This window comes from Calliphora vicina, chromosome 1 (assembly GCF_958450345.1).
Source record: "Calliphora vicina chromosome 1, idCalVici1.1, whole genome shotgun sequence".
NCBI classification, from domain to species: domain Eukaryota; kingdom Metazoa; phylum Arthropoda; class Insecta; order Diptera; family Calliphoridae; genus Calliphora; species Calliphora vicina.
The window spans coordinates 53,819,645-53,842,444 of record NC_088780.1 but is presented as its reverse complement, the minus strand read 5'-3'; the positions used below and the strand labels follow the sequence as shown (position 1 = coordinate 53,842,444).

The 22,800-nt window shown below is 34.3% G+C and overlaps 1 protein-coding gene across 1 annotated transcript; it reads left to right on the top strand.

The window, feature by feature from the left end:
- The first annotated feature begins 817 nt into the window (after positions 1-817).
- obe (obelus) lies at positions 818-22,574 on the top strand. Its single transcript, XM_065513611.1, has 9 exons — positions 818-1,075; positions 1,140-2,812; positions 6,388-7,086; positions 7,147-8,384; positions 15,699-16,575; positions 19,951-20,959; positions 21,026-21,194; positions 21,317-21,730; positions 21,795-22,574. The coding sequence occupies exons 1-9, from the start codon at positions 936-938 to the stop codon at positions 22,104-22,106; spliced, it is 6,531 nt and encodes a 2,176-aa protein (XP_065369683.1). The 5' UTR covers positions 818-935; the 3' UTR covers positions 22,107-22,574.
- Positions 22,575-22,800: the final 226 nt, after the last annotated feature.

The following is a 22,800-nucleotide window of genomic DNA, read 5'->3' as shown; positions in this document are numbered from 1 at the left end:
CAGATTTGAAAATTATTTCAAATCATGGATTTTAGACCGTTTATTTTTTGTGTACAAACAAAACTAACTAAATGATTAACAAAATAAAATTTTTAGAACAAATCACACTAATGAAGTCATATTTATTGAAAGAAGGTAAGGTATCAAACTCAATTTAGAATCTTGGAAGTATGTGTAATATATTCTGAAAACGATTTTAAGTAAACTAATCATCCTCTACTATTTAAAATCATTGTAATTCTTAAAAAGTTTTATCTAAAGAGGTTTATAATGTAAATCAGCAGTTTAGGTTTCAAATCAGACCAAATGTTTGATATAATGTGTATACAATGAATATAAAAAATGCACCAAAACATGAGATTTATTAAATTCAGTCCCAAATTTTAAAAACCGGTTAACCGAGTGATATAAACCGGATAAACAGTTAACCGAAAATCAACATTTTAATTTAACCGGTTCGCAAAAAACCGAGATTTTGAAGAAAAATCGGATTTCCTAAACTGCGTTGCATTGCTTTCAAATTTAATAAAGAATATTATAGGGCCATCCTTAATTTAAACAAGTACTAAGTTAGTTCTGTGCATATATTCTAAAATCTGAATTAAAAGTTATAAATGTATTTTATATCAGCGTTAATACGTATTTATGTAAATAATGTAAAGCTTTCAATTTAAAATCCATTTTAAATTTAACGGTATTATTTCAATGTTAATGTCTACAAATCAACCGCTGTATTCGATCAGCTGTTAGTCTGCCACGCATATGTTGTCATCAATCCGCTATGAATGTTGTGAAATTAAACAGCTGTGCAATTCAACAAAAGTTCATCATACGGCATTTTAGCTTTCATATGAGAAAAAAGGAAATAACGAAATAATTTCATTGAAAGAAATATTTTCCATAAAAGTGCAGGTGTTTAACATCAAAACTATACAATGGGTGAACGTTTTAAGGACTTGCCACGTTTCAGTGGATCCTTAAGAGCCAACACCGACTTGGAGGCCAAATTGACAGTGATAAATGACAAAGAAGAATTGGATGAATTGAGGCAGGAGAGAAATACATTTCTGAAATTGTAAGCTTATAAGGGGAATCACTCACCTATGTTGTGTGACTTTAATAAACATATCTTATTGTAGACAAACCGAAGAACAACAGACCATTAATGAGGTGCTGCAGCATATGCCAGCTGATAGAAGAGACCAGATTAAGATACATTTTCAAAAGTTACGAAATCTAGTGCAAGAATGCATGGGCTATGATGAACAGCCACAGGTGGTTGAGCATGCTACTCTATTTCTCTTTTGGCTGATGTTGGAGCAAAAAGTCATAATGGTGGCCACCACCATGCGAGTACGTTCCATTTTTGGAACTATTTTTGGTAATAAATTGGCGAAAATTCATCAAACGGTGTGGTCCATGCGTGAACTGCTTGAGGACTATGAAGTTGAGGAGCTAAAAGAATGGAACAAAGATTTGGGTAAAAAATCAAAGAACCAAAAACTCTGGGGTGATCATATAAAAGTTAAATTTAAGCAGGCTTCCACAGAAGAAATTGGCAATCTGTTAGATTTAGCCCCGGCTACCATTAGTAAAAACGCCACTTCTTTGGGTTTCTCCATGCAATGGAACCAGGAAGCTGCCTCCTCAAGCAACAAGTCCAAATATCACAAAGTGGTGGACACTTTTATAGAAATGTCACAAAAGGATGAACATGCTCACTTAATAACTAGCCTAACAGAAATGTTAAATTCCAAAAAGTCCAATAATGAATTACAAAACGACCTCATAGAACTACTGGGTTTCGAACATTTCGATCTAGTGCAAGAAGTTTTGACAGAGCGCTCAAAAATAGGAAACCAATTGCAAGACTTGGAACAAAAAGAAAAACGCACCAAGCGTAGCAAACAGCTGCAGCAGAAACAAATGAAAAATGGTGCTGCGGGAGGAACAGAAATGAGGCCGACTGTAGCATCTCAAGTAGTGGTGCAATCAGCGCAGGAGAAAGAATTAACCAAACAACAGCGCAAAGAAGAAAAGAAAATGCAACGCTTAATGCAATCCATAGGACGCAATGAAAAAGACGAAGACGAGGTGGCACAAATTATAAACCCCATGCAATTGCGTATGCAGCAACAACGTAAACTTCTGGAGCATGCCCAACATCAGCCCATCTTAAAATGTAACCAACAACTAAAAGAATTTCGTTCTAATATCGCTGCACCACAACGTTATCCCTACGTCTTTGACAGCCAGTTGGAAGCAAAACAACATGCAGGCTTCATAGGTGGCAATCGTATATCTCTGCCAGAAACATCGGAACGTATCGACTGTAAACAGTACGAAGAGGTAAAAATTCCAGCCACTGAACCACCTCCATTAACGGTGGGTAATAATCGCATTAACATCACCGATTTAGATGATATCGGCAAAATCGCTTTTGCGAATTGTAAACAACTCAATCGTATACAATCGGTGGTGTATCCGGTGGCCTATCATAGCAATGAAAACATGTTGGTGTGTGCACCCACCGGTGCGGGTAAAACTAATGTGGCCATGTTGGCCATTGTCCATACAATACGTTCGCATTTAGAGAATGGCCTCATTAATCGTGATCAATTTAAAATTGTCTACATTGCTCCCATGAAAGCTTTGGCTTCCGAGATGGTTGCTAACTTTTCAAAACGTTTAAAGGAATTGAATATTGTGGTTAAAGAGTTGACTGGTGATATGCAATTGTCGAAGGCGGAGATGACTCAGACCCAAATTTTGGTGACAACCCCTGAGAAATGGGATGTGGTGACAAGAAAAGGTAAGTTGAAGAAATTCACAGTAGTGAAAACTCCCCTTGCTTTTCCAATCTATCAAACCGATATTAATTGTTAATTATTGAAAATTTTGCAAAATTTAAGTAATTCTACCAATTTTGATTAGCAAAAAAAAGGTAATATATGTATATAACTTTTTGCCTATTACGTTACGTATTTTGTCTTGTTCTAACAATGCCTTTCGTTTAAAAATATTAAACTTTTTAAATACTCACGAATAGCTACTGATGGACAATAAATATAATTATGATATTTATTAATACATATTTTTTTTGATGTGGCTGGGGAGCCTTAATCTGAAGTGATAATTTATTTTTGTTTTTATTGAATTTATTAATTGAAAATAGTTATAAGAATCTCAGGTATTATTTACTTGTAATATTGTTATTTTGGCCTATAAGGCTTGATATTACATAAATGAATAAATAAAAATAAAAAAATAATATAATATTGATATAAAACACGTTGGAATAATTGTGGCCACTTGCTGAAGTTATAGCGTTTCAAAATTATTTAAATACAACAGATTTATCTGGGGCACATCTAAATCATTCAAAACTTAATGCAATAGTATGTTTTTGATAAACAATCTAGGCGACCCTTCGAAAATTCGTAGTATAAAAGGCATATCTACATAATTTCTTTAAAAACTAAAATCGAAAAATGGGATGAATTGTAATTCTCAATTTCATTCGGAATTTTCTCAATTTAAAATTGATATTCTCAATCACCCTTATCGTAGTTGGCGTTTTTGTGTCGTTTATTGAGCGTTTTTATAAAATGGTATCGTGGATGGCGAAAACGCCAATAAATACGACTCTGTATACAAATCTATTACAAACTACCCGTTAAAACGGTATCGTGTTTGGCGTATTTGCCTGTCCAAGGCGTATTAACAAGGTGAGTGCGTCCCGGCAACAAATACAACAATGCAAAAACAACAGGCAATTTGTTTTTGTTAAAATGTACGGTAAATGTCAAAATCAAGGCGAATTAAAATATTACTATGTTATTTACAATAACAAATGTAAACATAAACAAAGTTTGACATATAGTGTACATAAAACCACAGCGAATTAAGAAACAGCCTTGTGCCTGTCAAAACAGAAAAAAACTGTCGTTTGAAAATTTACTCACGACAAGAGTAGAAAAAGTGATAACAAGTAATAAATTTTACATACAATTTTTTTCAGATGATTTTCAAACATTTTAGATTAAATTAAATTTAGATTAAAAATTACGACGCAAGCTCAATATTTTAAGTTGGTTAAAATAATGAAAAAGAAAACGTATTTGGCTAGAGGCTTTAATAAAGGTTTAAATAATATAAACATTAAAAAAGAATGGAATGAAATCGCAGACGACCTAAAATGTATTGGACCACCATTCCGTACAGGTGAGGGTTGGTTGAAGGTATGGGTGGACTTCAAATTTAAAAAAAAAACTGGCCAGTGAAACAGTTTAAGTTATCACCATTAGAAGAGGCTGCAGTAAATTTATTGGATATGTTCACTATTGTACAATACAAAGAACCTTTCGGTCTTAAGTGACCGTTATGTGTTTCTCCAAAGCAAAAGATCTCGGTTGAACAAATGTTTGATATTATTTTAATGGAAGAAAACGATAATACTGTGGCTAAAAGCGTAAAATAAGTTCTAGTGTTACTTTAAAAAAAATCCCCATCACATTCTTCTAAAGATGAATAAAAGCCCACACTCAACACATTTATTTAAAAAATTAATTATTTTTATTTATGCCGCGTTAATAAAATTTAAATGAATTTTTGTAAACAGTTGTGATTTTTGACAGTTGTTATAACAGGCTGCTTCAGAATCAAATAAAATTAGGTAATCTGTTACAATATGATTCTTTTACTTTGCTAGCGTAGTCGAAAATGTTTCACGATACAATTGAATTTTAAATACGCCTACAAATACGACAGTCGTCTAAATACGCCTACGCCAACCACGATAAGGGTGAATATGTTTTGAAATTTTCTTAGGGCCTGCTTCAAAACACGGCCGAAAAACAATTTTAAAATTTTTGTATGGAAAACAATGATTTTCATCATAGAGAATAGACATAGAGCGCAAACTGTCCTGTAAAAGACCAGTTGTTAGAGACCTAAGTGGTGAGAATGTATTAGTAGAAAAACTATGTGAAAACAAAAAACAACACTCGTATGTGTGATTATTTTGAGTTTTTTTCTAGTTTCCGCTCTATGTATACAACTATTGCTTTTTTATTATTTTTATTATCAAAACTATAGGTTCATTTTAGGTTTTTCAAAACAGACATAGGTTTTTTGTCTCTCAGTAACGTTTCTATGTATATTTTATTCTATGATAATGACCTTTTTATTTTATTCGGAATTTGAAATTAAAATTTTCAATTTCATTCGAATAATTGTTCATTATTTCTTAAGTTTCGATGACTGAAAAAATAGCAAATAATTTTGTGTCAATGACGCTACTCGCAACAAAATTGAAAAACTATAGAATCGAAGGGAGTTATTTTTTAAAATTTTTTTTACCAAAAACTTAATTTTTTATATTATTTGTATGAGTGAACTGCTCAGCAGATATGAAGTAGCAATAGTGATATACATATGCTTTATTGTTCAATAACCATTATAAAATGATAAATTTTGATTTTTTTTACCATTTTATGTGGGCCCATTAACAAAGGTAGACACAAGGCTAACGGATAAAATTTTATATAATTAGGCATTGATTAATACATATGTTACAGATGTGCCCTTGTTAACAACAGAGCACGATCACTTTAAAAACTGAAAGGTTTATCTAGAATTTAAAAATAATTTTTTCTCGAGGCACATCCGCAGGGCAATATAGTGTAGACTGGTTTATTGTGTAAATTTAGTTTTTTGTCTATCAAATAGTATAGTTTACAAGTTTTAAGGACCACTTTTCTTTCACCAATTTTTATTATCAAAAATTATCAATTTTGATATATAAACATCGTGTAAGAGTCTTGGCAACTTACTGGAGTGATGGAGTTTAAACATTATTTAAATAAATTTTATTCGTTGAATTTTTATTTATCTATTTCAATTAAAGTAATATAACAAGCGTTCAAGGCCAATAAACTTATATTACAAAAGTAAATTCCTGAGTAAAAGTTATTTAATTTAATCTAGAAAAAAATATAAAATTAAATACATAACATAAGTTACGAGTTGGCTCCCCAGCCAGTGAATAATCTAATAAGAAAATTAAATAAATTAATTATAAGTGTCCCAGAAGTAGTGACCAAGATTTAAACAAAAAATAAAAATTGTATATGTAGAGTTTGAGTGTTTAGTAGCATTAATGAGAATTCAGAAAAAGTTACAATAGTTTTAAACGAAATGCATTGTTAGAGTGAGAAAAAACACGAAGTTCCAAAGGCAATTCTTAATTTATGAACACACCTGTAACTGAAAATAAATGTTCATTTGAATTTTACTTGAATTAGTGGACGAGTTGTTTTCGGTCTCAGCATTAATCTTATAAACACACAAATAAAATATACGAATTTTTTGCGTCTCCTTTTTCAGGTGCCGGTGATGTTGCCTTAATTAGTTTGGTTAAACTGCTCATTATCGATGAAGTGCATTTACTGCATGGCGAACGTGGCCCAGTAGTTGAGGCCCTGGTAGCTCGTACACTTCGTCTAGTCGAATCTTCCCAAAGTATGATTCGTATTGTTGGTCTCTCTGCCACACTGCCCAATTACATAGATGTGTCAAATTTCCTACGAGTAAATCCCATGAAAGGTCTTTTCTACTTCGATTCACGCTTCAGACCAGTACCTCTCGACACTGTGTTTATAGGTGTGAAAGCAGTGAAACCTCTACAACAACTAGCCGATATGGATCAAATTTGTTATCAGAAATGTTTAGAGCAAGTTCAATTGGGTCACCAAGTTATGGTGTTTGTACATGCCCGCAATGCTACCGTACGTACGGCCAGTACATTAAGAGAGCTGGCACAGCAAAATAATACCAATGCTCTCTTTTTACCCGATACCAATACTAGTAATTATGGTTTGGCCTTGAGAGCCATACAAAAATCGAGAAATAAACAATTGGTGGAGCTGTTTTCGGCTGGTTTTGCCATGCATCATGCGGGTATGTTGAGAACCGATCGGCAGCTGGTGGAGAAATACTTTTCAGAGGGTCATGTCAAGGTGCTGGTATGTACGGCCACTTTGGCTTGGGGTGTTAATTTGCCAGCTCATGCGGTTATCATAAAGGGTAAGCTAAATTTAGTAATGTTTTTTTGTTCTGTAATAATGTCAATGTTTATTTGTCTAGGCACTGATATTTATGATTCCAAACATGGTTCCTTTGTCGATTTGGGTATATTGGATGTTTTGCAAATTTTCGGTCGTGCTGGTCGTCCCCAATTCGACAAAAGTGGTGTTGGTACTATCATAACCACCTACGATAAGCTGAATCATTACTTGTCCCTGCTCACCAATCAATTTCCTATTGAATCCAATTTCGTACAATTTTTGGCTGATAATCTTAATGCTGAAATTGCTTTGGGCACCATTTCCAATGTGGACGAGGCAGTGGAATGGCTTAGTTATACATATCTTTTCGTCCGTATGCGCATAAATCCTCATGTTTATGGCATAGAATATGCCGAGGTGTTGCAGGATCCTCAATTGGAAGCCAAAAGACAAGCCTTAATAGTGGGAGCAGCCATGAGTTTGGACAAAGCTCGCATGATACGTTTCAATCAAAGAACTTTGGATTTCAATGTTACCGATTTGGGTAGAACTGCCTCTCATTTTTATATAAAATATGATACAGTGGAAATATTTAATGATTTGCTAAAGCCTTTCATGAATGAGTCTGAAATCTTTGCCATGATTTCACAGGCTCAAGAATTCCAACAGCTGAAAGTTAGAGACGATGAACTGGAAGAATTGGATGAACTGCGACACAATTATTGCAAGGTTAAAGCTTTCGGTGGTAGTGAAAATGTTTGCGGCAAAGTTAATATACTGATGCAAACTTTCCTTTCGCACGGCTATGTCAAGTCCTTCTCGCTAGTCTCCGATATGTCTTATATTGTACAAAATATAGCACGTATAGCCAGAGCCTTATATTCCATAGTGCTGCGCAATAATAATGCCATTTTATCGGGACGCATGTTGCAAATTTGTAAAATGTTCGAACGCCAACAGTGGGACTTTGAAACTCCCATGCGACAATTTTCCATTATTAATGCCGAAACCATAGATAAATTGGAAAGTAGAGGCATAAGTCTGTATACTCTAAGGGAAATGGAACAGAATGAATTGAAAGAGATTTTACGAAATGCACGTTATGCCGAGAATGTGTTGAGGGCCGCCAAAGAATTACCGATGCTGGAGATTGAAGCCACTTTACAACCAATTACACGTACAGTATTGAGAATTAAAATCGATATATGGCCGAATTTCAATTGGAACGATCGGGTACATGGTAAAGTAAGCGAAAGTTTTTGGCTGTGGATAGAGGATCCCGAAACGAATTTCGTGTATCATTCTGAATTGTTTCAGGTGAGTGAAACTTTTGGTTATTTTTAAAAATGTCCATCAACAAATTTATTTATGACCTTTATTTACTCTTCTGAATTCGATAATATTTGGTATACTTATTTTCCATGGCCATACAAAAATTTAAAGTTCTCCAGAACTTCTAATTACTTTAGAACTGTTAGTCAGATTATGAAGATTAATTTAAAATTCTAATTAGTGCGGACGGATTAAGTACGTATCTTATAACGTATATCAAACAAAAGATCTGTGGGATGATAACTTTAGCCATTGGCTTTACTTAAATACCGAATTTCCTAAAACGGGGAAAATAGGTTACAAAAATATTGTTTTTTTCATAAATGATAGGTTTAGGCTTTGTCTTTATTTCTTGTGCATTAAAACTATATACACATAGGTTCAAGTTCGAAGTTAAGTTAAGTTTTATTTCAAAAAAAATGTAAAAATATATATACGAACCCAAAGAAATTAGTTTTGTATAAGAGAATTAATATTATTTCTTTGGGAAAAATGTAAAAAATATGTTACGAAGTTGCTGTGAGTGTATCTTTTTATATTGACCTGATAACTGTATGGAACCTTCGTGAGAAGGATATATATATGTTTGTCATTCCGTTTGTAATTTCCACAATATAATTTTCCGACCCTATATAGTATATATATTCTGGATCCTTATAGATAGCGGAGTCGATTAACAGACATGTCTGGCTGTATTTATTTATTTTAATACCCTTCACCTTTGTGAGAAGGGTATACATATGTATATAAGTTTGTCATTCCGTTTGTAATTTCCACAATATAATTTTCCGACCCTATATATATTCTGGATCCGTCTGTCTGTTGAAATCAATTTTCTGAAGACCCCAGATATCTTCGGGATCCAAATTTTCAATAATTCTGTCAGACATGCTTTCGGGAAGTTTCCTATTTAAAAGCAAAATCGGTCCATAAATGGCTGAGATATGAGGAAAAAACCAGCACAACCTCGATTTTTGACCTATTTTTGATCTATTACTAATTCATTAATATAGACAATATGGATATCTAATGATAGATATTTCATTGACCTTTGCAATGACGTATATAAGACCATAGTAAGTTGGAGCTACAATGGGTCAAAATCGGAAAAAATATTTTTTAACCCGAATTTTTTTTCACCAAAAAAAAATTTTAAAAATCAAAATTTTTTTTTAAAATTTAAAAAAAAAATTATAATAACAATTCGAAAAAAAATTTTGTACAAAATATTTTTTTTTTTTTCAGTATCTTTTTTCTTTATTGAATCTTTTTTTTTAGAAATTTACAAATAAGTATTCAAATCTTAACCTAAACTAAAACTAAAGTTGTTATTGCCGCTGCAATATCCAACATGAGTGCTCGATGATTATCTGGCCAGATCCAGTGTTTCCAATCGCCTCAGTCATCTATGACCCTCAAATGACAGCAACTCCCTGGCGAGGGGGTTTGGATGATCCATTAGTTTTGAAATGTATTTTAGACTGGAGAGTTTGATCTCCTCGCGTATTATGGGGACATTGAGATCCCTATAGATATTACTATTGCGAATGTACCATGGGGCACCTGTTATTGTCCTTAACAGTGCTGACTGCTTTCTTTGCAATTTTTCAACGTTAGATGAGGAGGCTGTTCCCCATAGCTGAATGCCGTATAGCCATATCGGTTTTATAATTGTTTTGTACAAAAGCACTTTGTATTCCAAGTCTAGAGCAGACCGTGGGCCAATTAACCAGTACAGTTGGACTGACTTTAATTTTATTTGCGTAACCTTGGCTTCAATATGGTGGGACCATGTTAAACGGCGATCAAGATGGATACCGAGATATCGCACATGGCTCTGTTCTGGGATTTTGATATTATTTATCTGTATGGAAGGGCAACTTTCTCGTCTTAAAGTAAATGTAACGTGAATACATTTTGTTGCATTGACCTTAATTTTCCATTTGTCCAGCCATTTTTCCAAATCGCCGATGTGAGACTGGAGTTGTTCAGAAGCTATTACGGGGTTTTCATGTGTACTTAAAAAAGCGGTATCATCCGCAAATGTAGATGTGTGAGTCAGTGCGCTCGTGGGCATATCTGCAGTATATAAAATATATAGGAACGGCCCTAGAATACTTCCCTGTGGTACACCAGCGGATATTTTTCGACGTGTTGAGATCACATCCTTTGAACTGATTTGGAAAGATCTTTCTTGTATGTAATTTTTAAGCAGTTTATGTACGTTCGCAGGTAGTAATCTAGTAATTTTGTGTATTAGTCCATCGTGCCAGACTTTATCGAAGGCTTGAGATATGTCAATAAATAATGCGGAACAATACTGCTTGCTCTCGAAGGTTTTCCGAATAAGTGTAGTTATCCGATGTACCTGTTCGATAGTACTATGTTTCCTTCTGAAACCAAATTGATGGTCAGGAATAATGCAATTTTCGTCAAGGTGCTCTATAAGTCTCTCAAGTAACAACTTTTCAAAAAGTTTTGAGAATATTGACAATAGGCTAATGGGACGGTATGATGTCACTTGAGTGACATCTTTTCCCGGTTTCGGTATCATAACTATATCAGATATTTTCCATGAGGATGGGAAATATCCAATACGTAGTATTGAGTTAAATATGAACAAAATAATTCTCAGTGCTGAGTTGGGCAGATTACTTATCATCGTGGTAGTAATTTTATCTATACCAGGTGATTTTCCAGCCTTAAGACCTTTGACCGTCGTCCTCACGGCAGAGAACCGGAATTTTAGTGGGGCTGGCACCACATTATTTATGACATTATCTCTAATATATGAATTTGTATCATTTGGGGTAAATACATTCTCCAAGTGATTGGCAAATGCTTCGATTTTTTCTGAAGTATTTTTTGCCCATTCTCCGTTCTGAAGGCGTATGGGCGACTCATATACAATAGGGCATTGCATATTTTTCACAGCTTTCCAGAGACTATATTCTGTGTTCTTAGTAGGGTCTAAGTTTCTAAGATAATTTCTCAGGTTAGATTCTTTATTAATCTTTAAGGCGACGTGAAGTCTTCTTTGGCACTGATTAAGTTTAGCCTTTACGTTCGGAGATCGCGATTGTTGCCATTGACGTCTGAGGGTTCTCTTTTCTTTGATAAGAGAATCAATGTTTTTAGGACATTTTGAATGTCTGTAATTCCCCAGGGTGACTGGGGGCGTGGACACTTTAACGGCGTTTGTTAAAATGTCTGTAAATATATCGACAGCGGATTGTATCTCATACTCATTTTTCAATGAGATGTTTTGTGGCAAGTGTGAGCTAACATACATTTTATACTTTAACCAGTTCGTTTTCTTGTTAGGGAAACAAGAGTAAGAGTTTTCCAATTTACTTGGAACTGCTAATAACGTTAAAACTGTAGGCGAGTGGTCTGACGTCCGTCTGTCTGTCTGTCTGTCTGTCTGTCTGTCTGTCTGTCTGTCTGTCTGTCTGTCTGTCTGTCTGTCTGTCTGTCTGTCTGTCTGTCTGTCTGTCTGTCTGTCTGTCTGTCTGTCTGTCTGTCTGTCTGTCTGTCTGTCTGTCTGTCTGTCTGTCTGTCTGTCTGTCTGTCTGTCTGTCTGTCTGTCTGTCTGTCTGTTTGTCTGTCTGTCTGTCTGTCTGTCTGTCTGTCTGTCTGTCTGTCTGTCTGTCCGTCTGTCTGTTGAAATCAATTTTCTGAAGGACCCAGACATCTCCGGGATCCAAATCTTCAACAATTCTGTCAGACATACTTTCGAGAATTTTGCTATTTAAAATCAGCAAAATCCGTCCATAAATAACGGAGATATGAGCATAAATCCGAGACAACCTCTGAAAATTTCATCAAAAAACACAATGTATTGCATGCTTTGACAAAAAAACAACAAAACGTATGGTTGGATGTGCAAGCTTTGCGTATTTTGTTTTTTTTTGTGTTTTGTTTCTTTTGGCGTTGTTGTTGTTTTTTATACAACTAAACTTTTGTTTGGTTGTGTGTTGGTTTTTTTGACAAAAAAACAACAAAACGTATGTTTGAATGTGCAAGCTTTGCGTATTTTGTTTTTCTTTTGTGTTTTGTTTTTTTGGCGTTGTTGTTGTTTTTTATACAATTAAACGTATGTTTGGATGTGTGTTGGTTTCATTGCCTTGCGTATTTTGTTTTTGTTTTTTCTTTTGGTGTTTTGTTTCGTTTGGCGTTGTTGTTGTTTTTTGTGTTCTTGATAAATTTAGGATGCTGTACGCTGAAAGTGGGCAATGTACATACATACCTATATACTAATTATAAAAAATAATAATGCATCCACAACAAAGGTGAAGGGTATATAAGATTCGGCATAGCCGAATATAGCACTCTTACTTGTTATATTCTTGATTACAGCGAAGTCAATTAGATCGGGAATCTTATTGAGGTCTGTAGGCCAATAAGTAGGTTGGCCACTAGATATGGCATCTAGTCTGTTAGACGATATTGCTTCTAACAGTTGCCTCCCTCTAGGAGTAATAAGGCAAGAGCCCCAAAATGTATGTTTTGCATTGTAATCACCAGCTGCTATAAATCTTGGACCTAGAGTCCTAAAATATTCGAGAAACTGCTCTCGATTAATATTATACCTAGGAGGACAATATATTGAAGATATTGTAACTCTACCATCAGGTATATTTATAGATGTGGCCTGGATGTGGTCCGTTTTATATTCTGGCATTGGGAAATGCCTAATATCCTTTCTCACTAATATAGCTGTTCCACCACAAGCTCTACCACTTGGATGTTTTGTGTCATAAGTATAGTATCCGTTAATTCTGAAACAGTTCTTTATGGTAAAGTGTGTTTCAGAAACGAGTAGTACATCAATTTCCTGAAGGTGGAGAAATTGTTGTACATCATTCTTATGTTGGCTAAGGCCGTTAGCATTCCAAAAACAAATTCTTAGAGAATTCATTTTTTATTTAGCAGGATCTGCATGAGCATGCTTTGATTCTGCATCAATTGTTGAAACATATTTTGCATGTTCGTCATGAAACTGTTCATGGTTTGAATTAGATTCTCAATAGAGCTTTGAGAGTTATTGTCGGGTACTGGTACACCCTCTTTTAATGCATGTGCATATGAAAATAATGGGGAATTATTTCCATTGCTTCTTTTCATTTGGGTAACTGAACCCTCATTTGTCGTATTGGCATACGATTTGTTTTGATAATTATCATTTATGATGCCCCTATATTGAGCACTAGAAGCACCTGTGTTTGTTTTCATTTGGGTAACTGAACCCTCATTTGTCGTATGGGCATACGATTTGTTTTGATTATTGTTTTTTATGATACTTCTATATTGAGCACTAGAAGCGTCAGGAAGGCTTGGAAAGTTAGAAGCCGTATATTGAGCATATAAAGGTCTTCTTGCCTTCGTTGATTCCTGTATGCGTAGGAATACTGGGCATCCACGGTAGTTTGCGGTGTGATTTTGACCACAGTTACTACATTTTCTTATATTATCTGTTTTTGAGTGGGGGCATTCTTGACTTTTATGAATATCTCCACATCTTACACATACAGAAGGTAATTTGCAGAATGTTCGGGTGTGACCGAACTCTTGGCAATTAAGGCACTGAGGTGGACCTTTGCGCTTAATTGGTTCTTCTACAATTATTTTACGATTTAGAAGATATCTTAAACCGTATATTGGATGAGTGTCACCCTTTTTCTTTAATTGAGAAGAGTTGAAAGTGATTTCAACTCTAAAAATTGGTTGAGGAATTTTATTTTTATTTATTATATTGTGAATGGACTTCACTTCAAAGCAAAATATGAAAAAAAAAAATATTTAAAATTTGTATTTTGAAGTATAATTTGGTGAAGGGTATATAAGATTCGGCACAGCCGAATATAGCTCTCTTACATTTTTAATATTCAAATCATCTTAACCATACATCGCAGAAGTTAATTATATTCACGCTTTCATTAGCATTAAATCATTCACTAGATATCGAATTGAAAAATAACCGTGGAACAGTTGTTAATTACACACAGTCAAAATAGAATATTTACATCAACTCCATTTAATTGTTTTGTTGGTTTATTTAATATACATATTTTCAACATAAATGCAGTGTTTTTACGGAAGGACTGCCCGAAATAAGCCGTTTATAAATACTGTTAATAGAAGACGAAGAATCGAGTTTTGTCGACAACATTTGAACAAATTTATTGATGGATTTCTCCAAACACAAGACTTCCTATCAGACCTGAAAAGGTTATATTTGCTTTCATCCGCAAAAATAACGGACTTCCTGAATGAAATGTCTTTGTTCAAATGTTGTCGACAAAACTCGATTCTTCGTCTTCTATTATTTATAAACGGCTTATTTCGGGCAGTCCTTCCGTCAAAATTTGCCTCGCGCAGAACCCGTCAAACTTAAATATTTTTCAACTTCATTTTTCAACTTTGGAGCACTTAAATTGGGTTTTTCTTTAACTTTACGGACAATCCATATATTATCTGCATTATTAAATAGTTTATTTGGCGCAGATCTACCCTTATCGTCTATTCTATTTTCGTTGCGAAACCTTTCTATAATGTGCTGGACAGTTGAGGAACTAATTGCAACAATTTCAAAAATTTATCGTTGGATTTTGCACTGTTTCAAATGACGAATAGCGTCTTTTCTTTTCTCAACTGAAGTTTGTTTTCCCATTTTAAAATTTAAAATCTTTTCAACTTCTTTTTATAAAAATTCTTTAAAAATGACCTTAGCTTAGCGCTTAAATAGAAAAAAATGCTTTGCACCGTTATTTCATTATCAGAGAATGTATAAAATATACTGCATCATTTAAGCTGTGAGTTTATTTTAACGAGAAAATTATTTTTTTCATTAATATTTCTTCAATTAGATTGGTTTTTGTTATTTTTTCTTCCTCGCATTATAACAGGACTTATATCATTACATTTTATATAAAATATGATTGATAAATTGAATGAACATTGAATAATTTTCGATTTTCTAAATAATTTTACCTGCATCAAATAAGCTGTGAGTCACCACTGTATGTATATTACGATATTTTTAAGGAAATCTTTACATTAGGGTCTATTATTAAAATAACATTTTAAATAATTTAAAATTATAAATATCGAAAAACTATACCAAAAAAAATTCCTAGAAATATATTTTTAAGTTTTTTGATTTTGCCACTATGAATTTTTTCACCAAACTCTTATTTTTACCAAAAGTGTTCACAATCTATTTAAATTTGTTTACATCTTTATAGTGTTTGAAGGTAATTATTTATATATAATTTTACATTGCTATTTTTTGTCCAGGCCACCCGTAAATTTGTATTTAGCGGTAAACCGCAACAACTGGTCATGACCATACCGCTAAAGGAACCACTACCACCCCAATACTACATACGTGTTGCTAGCGATATATGGCTGGGTAGTAATACCTGGATACCGCTCACATTCAAACATCTAGTGCTGCCCGAACATCATCCACCCCTGACGGAACTGCTACCTATACATCCACTACCCGTTACTTGCCTACAAAATCCCCTCTACGAATCCCTGTACAATTTCAGCCACTTCAATCCCATACAAACACAAATCTTCCATTGTCTGTACCACACCGACAATAACGTTTTGGTGGGTGCACCCACGGGTTCGGGCAAAACAATTGTGGCTGAAATTGCTATATTTAGAGCATTCAACAAAACCCCCAAAGCCAAGGTGGTGTACATAGCGCCTCTAAAAGCTTTGGTCAAAGAACGTATAAGTGATTGGAAGAAACGTTTTGAGGCTGGTCCTTTGCGTAAAAAAGTTGTTGAATTGACCGGTGATACTACGCCAGATATACAAGCGATTAGGGAGTCTCAGCTTATCGTAACCACCCCTGAGAAATGGGATGGTATCAGTCGTTCGTGGCAAACGAGAGAATACGTACAAGATGTGGCCTTAATTGTTATCGACGAAATTCATTTGTTGGGTGAAGATCGTGGTCCTGTGATAGAAGTTATTGTTTCGCGTACAAATTTCATAACCTCACACACGGGTCGCAGCATCCGTATTGTGGGCTTGTCAACGGCTTTGGCCAATGCTCAAGATTTGGCCAATTGGTTGGGCATTAAACAAATGGGTTTATACAATTTTAAACCTTCCGTGAGACCGGTACCGCTGCAAGTGCACATTAATGGGTTTTCAGGTGAGTTTATATATGAATTTAAACTCTTAAATCTTTTTAGTCTCCAACATTTCTAATCAAGATGGACTTGAAAAGTTATGGGTTTGTTGCTAGATATTTTGGATACTAGCAACAGAAAATTAGTTAACATTGAAGAATTACGATTTAAAAATCCTAATTTCTGTCATCGCAACCAATTCGATTATTACAAGCAAAACTATTTTCTCTGTGTGAGAAGAATAAATAACAGACAAATTTGTATTTCGACTTAATACAAATTGAAATTTTAAGCATGGACCCGAAATAACTGTTATTTTTTTTAAATAAGCAATGGTTTTGTAAATTGTAATACTATAATAAATAACTGAAAAAAAGCTAGACCTACCATAACGATAAGAAACTTTACAGCAAGACTATTGAAGAATTTAGTTTCTGTTACATTTTTATTTAATTATATTTATGATATAAATTATTTTTATGCAAAAAAAATCTACATAAATTCCGGGATTCCATTTATAAAATTTCGAATCCCGGGATTTAAAAATTCAGTCCCATTTAACATCCCTAGTTGATACACAAGTACTCTAGACACATATGGCAGCAACAAAAATGGTGAAGTAGTTCAAAGAGAATGTAATTTTCACGACTTCTTAAACAATAGTACGTTACAATCTATCTATCTATATATATAAAAATGGATGTTTGTATGTATGTTCCGAATGAACACAAAAACGGCTGGACCGATTTTGTTGAAATTTTCAGGGAATCTTCAGAATACCGCTTTCTAATGACGTCGGCTTCATGCCCACCTTTAATGTTCAAGGCAAAATTTACCATAGAATTGGATCATTGCTCCCACTTCCTTTAAATTTATTTCACTGGAAATGAAACTACAGAAGTCTAACGCTATCAAGGAACATAAGTGTGCATTTGCTGTAATATCCTTTTGCCGAAACATTCTCAAAACAATTGTTGGACATCGGAAATGGAAAAATTCCAATTGATACCGTCACAAATGAGATGAGAACTTCTGCCAAATGCAAATGAATTTTCAAGCCGCTGTCGACAAGGTATTCCCAAGTCTTACAACCAACTACAAAAATTCGGTTTGGCTGTGGAAACGTAAAATTTTAGCAACAAAAAAATATGATGTTAACAAGCTCAATGACCATGAAGCTACAGAAGCTGAACGCTATCAACGAACATGCGTGTGCATTTGCTGCAATACTCTTCTGCCGAAACATTCTCAAAACAATTGTTGGACATGGGAAATGGAAAAATTACAATTCACGCCGCCACAAATGAGATTTCGTTCCCGAACTTCTGCCAAATGCAAATGAATTTTCAAGCCGTTGTCGACAAGGTATTCCCAAGTCTTACAACCAACTACAAAAATTCGAATTGGCTGTGGGAACGTGTAATTATGATGTTAACAAGCTCAATGACCAAATTTAATTGAAACTGCCTGGCGAAACAATAAAATACAAATCGATTGACACAGTAATGAACGAAGAATAAGCCGTCAATTATACTGATGAATTTTTGAATTCATTGGAACCAGTCGGAATGCCACCACATGTATTAACAGTGAAGGTTGGATCACCGACTTTTTGTCTGACACTGTATATTAAAATCGAGATCGATATGCAAAAGAAACAGGTGTTTTCTAAGGGCGCGGACCGGGTTCAGCTAGTATAGAAATAAATGTGACTTTAAACTTACTTTTGTTTAATTTTGTTATTAAAATGGTTTGTGCATTTGAATATTTTCGTAAATCTTTTAAATTGTCTTCCTCAGTGAATATAACAATACATGTATTTCACTAATGAAAAAGCGTAGTCAATTCATCAAACGTGCATTGGTTCTATGCAATCTTTCAAATAATGAGTCGTATATTTAAATGCATAAACACATTAACTCCAATGACACGCTAATGTAACAATCATAAACGTTTCACTTTAAACGAACCACTGCGTCAGCACTTAAACCCCTGCCTAAACTACTTCTTTGTAATTTATAGCTGGGTACCTATACGTATGGCTTTTTCTTTTCTGGCATAAATGATGCCTTTATTCTGCCTTTTATCCTTATTTGTGTTCTTTTCTGAATAAATATAGTTTGGTAAGCGTATAACGTGTTCTTTTCATATAATGTTGCCCTAAAACCACGAAAATATGCTACATGTTTAACCCTCAGTTTTATCAAAGGGTTAGAAAGAAAAATTATACAAAATATGTTGGCAACATTTTGTGTCAGAAAAGAAAACGCCATTAGTATGCTAGAGAAGTTATAAAGAACGGGGTTTAACGTACAAATTCTTCAAATTAATATCAATCATACGTCACCCTTCGAAACCACTGAAAACTTCATGTGTTAACTAGGGGGCGGATACAAATTCTTCAAATTAATATCAATCATACGTCACCCTTCGAAACCATTGAAAACTTTATGCATAGAGAATTATACATAGAGACGAGACACTCCGATTTGTCAAACAAAAATACCACAAATCATATATTTGATACAATAACAAAATTGATTGACTAGCATGTATTTTGTTGTTGCAAGAGTTAGGTTTTTGACAACTGACTTAGGTTTTTGACAATAACGTCTCGTCTCTATGTTACCCTATGACTTAATGTGTTAACTAGGGGGCGGATACAAATTCTTCAAATTAATATCAATCATACGTCACCATTCGAAACCATTAAAATGGTTTATTATTGGAAAATATGTGCCTAAAGAGTTACCAGCAGATAGTACTCTTTAAATTATACTACAAATTAAATAGTTAAAGTTTTAAAATTATAATTGTTCTTCTGAGAAAACGATCGATATATTAATTCTAATATATTGGGATCAAAGTATTGATCGTGCATCGAAGTTTAATTTTCAGCTCTTGTGTATGTGAAGTTACAAAATGTTTCGGTATCGAAATCTCTTATAACTCGAAACTGCAATGAAAAACAAGTGAGAAAATATGGTTGGTCAAACCCGATCTAATACCCTACACTGAGTAAATGAGCAAACAAAATTTTCTTTTAAAATTTCGAAAAAATATTGAGAAACTGCCGTTTGCGTCCACGTATTTAATGAGTGGCTAAATATTGAATATTTTCTTTACACACTGAATCACTCGTTTTATTTTCGAGTAAACAAACCTGTTTCAATGTATAAAGTCTTGCGATTTGCAGAACATTATTTTTTCGTTTTTGAAATCACTCGATTTACAGAAAAGGGAAGTATGTATGTATGTGTCGATTTTGTATAAATTGCTATTTACAATAAAAATATAACTTTTTTGTAGAATTTCAATTTATGTATTTTTAGGGCTAACTTTAAGTTTTGTTGTTAAAAAAAAAACTCAAAATATATGAAATATCTTATATTTTTCAGGAAAACACTATTGTCCCCGTATGGCTACCATGAATCGACCCACATTCCAAGCTATACGCTCTTATTCACCTTCCGACCCAGCCATTGTGTTCGTTGCATCCAGAAGACAAACTAGACTGACAGCTTTGGATCTCATAACATTTGTAGCGGGCGATGAAAATCCCAAACAATTCTTACACATGGAAGAACATGAAATGCAACAAATCCTGCAAAACGTTAAAGATTCGAATTTGAAATTCTGTTTAGCCTTTGGCATAGGTCTGCATCATGCCGGTTTGCAGGAGACAGATCGTAAAGTCTGTGAGGAACTGTTTCTTAATCGTAAAATACAAGTTCTTATAGCTACCGCCACTTTGGCCTGGGGTGTTAATTTGCCCGCCCATTTGGTGGTTATCAAGGGCACTGAGTACTTTGATGGTAAGGTGAAGAAATATGTTGATATGCCTATTACGGATGTTTTGCAAATGATGGGTCGTGCTGGCCGTCCCCAGTTCGACAATGAAGGTGTGGCCGTGGTTTTGGTACATGATGTTAAGAAGAACTTTTATAAAAAGTTTTTGTATGATCCCTTCCCCGTGGAATCGAGTCTGTTGGATGTGTTGCCTGAACACATAAATGCTGAGATAGTAGCGGGTACGGTGCAAACGAAACAGGCAGCCTTGGATTATCTCACCTGGACGTATTTCTTTAGACGGTTGCTAAGAAATCCTACTTACTATAATTTGGATGGCCTAGAGCCTACACAAGTGAATGCTTTCCTTTCATCACTGGTGGAGAAAGTTATTTATGAACTTGAAGCTGCCGCTTGTTTGGTACAAAAGGAACACATTTTAATACCCACATTTTTGGGTCGTATTTCATCATTCTATTATTTGTCGTATCGTACAATGAAACATTTCCTAGACGATTTGGAGCCACAAATGTCGACAACTGATTTGTTGCTAGCAATAGCCGATTCGTATGAGTTTGATCAACAGCCAGTGCGTCACAATGAAGATAAACATAATGAGTGAGTTTTTGTTTAATAGCTAAAGTCCTTTTCTGAATATTAATTCTTACAAAATTTTCATTTTAGGGAATTAGCTGAAGACTGCCGTTTGCGTCCACGTTCTCCCAGCTGGGATTCACCCTATACGAAAACATTCCTTTTACTACAGGCTCACTTCTCAAGACTGTCTTTGCCAAATTCTGATTATTTTACTGATACCAAATCGGCGTTGGATAATGCTACACGTGTAATGCAGGTAAGAGAAGCAAACTAGTCCGATTTTTTGGAGCTTTTAGAAATTTAGTTAATAAATTTTAAAAAGTTTCCCCATATTCATAAACAATTTTTAATTTTGTATGGAATTGTCCTTATTTTCAGGCCATGGTGGATTATACAGCCGAACGAGGTTGGCTATCGACTACCCTTAAAGTACAACAACTTATGCAAAGCATTATACAGGCTCGTTGGTTTGATGAAAGTGAATTTCTCACCCTGCCCCATGTTACCGCCACAAATGTACATCTCTTTTATAAAATACCGCACAATTACGAACATCTGACATTGGCAGCCTTAAAAGACATTTGTCGCAAAGATTATGAAAAATTGGCCGGACCATTGAGAGACATGTTCGAAGAGCCAGAAATTGAACAAATCTATAAGGTTTTACAAAATCTACCAGAAATAACGGTTAACATTTCCATACAGGGAAGAAATTATGAGCAAATGGAAGATTTGAGAGAGATACCAACAGATTTAAAATCGAATACTTGGACAAAAATTCATCCAAATGAGGTAAACTGCAAAAACACTCTTATTTTCATTGAAATATTTGTTTGTAATCTCAATTACTTTGCAGGACTATGTACTCTGTATTAATATGAAACGTTTGAATGCAAATCGTTATCAAAGCACTGCCATTCATTGTCCCAAATATGCCAAGGGTAAAAATGAAGCTTGGTTCTTAACTCTGGGCTCCCAGGGCACCGATGAACTGTTGGCCATGAAGCGCATCAACATACGTGGTTTAAAGGCCTCCAATCGCATAACGTTTCAATGTCCGCCCCGCAAAGGTCGTCTTTTGCTGACTCTATATCTAATGTCAGATTGTTTGATTGGTTTTGATCAACAGTTTGATTTACAATTTGATATCGTTGATGCCAAGGAATAATTCAACGCACTTTTAAAAACTTACTAACTAAAGAGCTGCTAACATTTCCTTAGTTCTCAATCAAATTAACAGACAGCTCTTTAGTTAGCTTACATAGACTATTTCCTTATGAATATGGCTTTAAAAGATTTGCTTTATAAACATTACTGTGAGTAAGCTTATGTATGCATGTTTTGTTTAATTGATGACAGCTGTATTTTAGCTTGACAGCTCTAAAATTAAGTTCGTATTTCTATAAGAACTTGTTAAAGCTTTTTTTTATAAACATATTTATAAAACAATTACATTATTATTTTTCATTGTGATTATTATAATTTCACGTCTTTACAATATTTTGTATACATATAAATACTCTGATTGTTCGTTAAGATAAAGATGAATGAAGGAATGAATTAATTTTTAACATAATTATTAAATAAAATATGAATTTATAAACTTATGTTCTTTACACCATCTCTACACCCACAATTGTTAAGAATTTTATTTTTGGAATATTTATAATCATGTACTTACTATAATATACCTACATAGCAATTAAACATTTTCAAGGTTATGAGCAGTACACTGAAGTTGAAGTTAAATCCCGCCGTGGCATACGGCCAATGACACCATTTAAATGGTACTTGGAGTAAGTGGGGGGTCGTACGAAACAAGACTGTTTAATTCATCTAAATCACCTTCACGCCATGCTAAG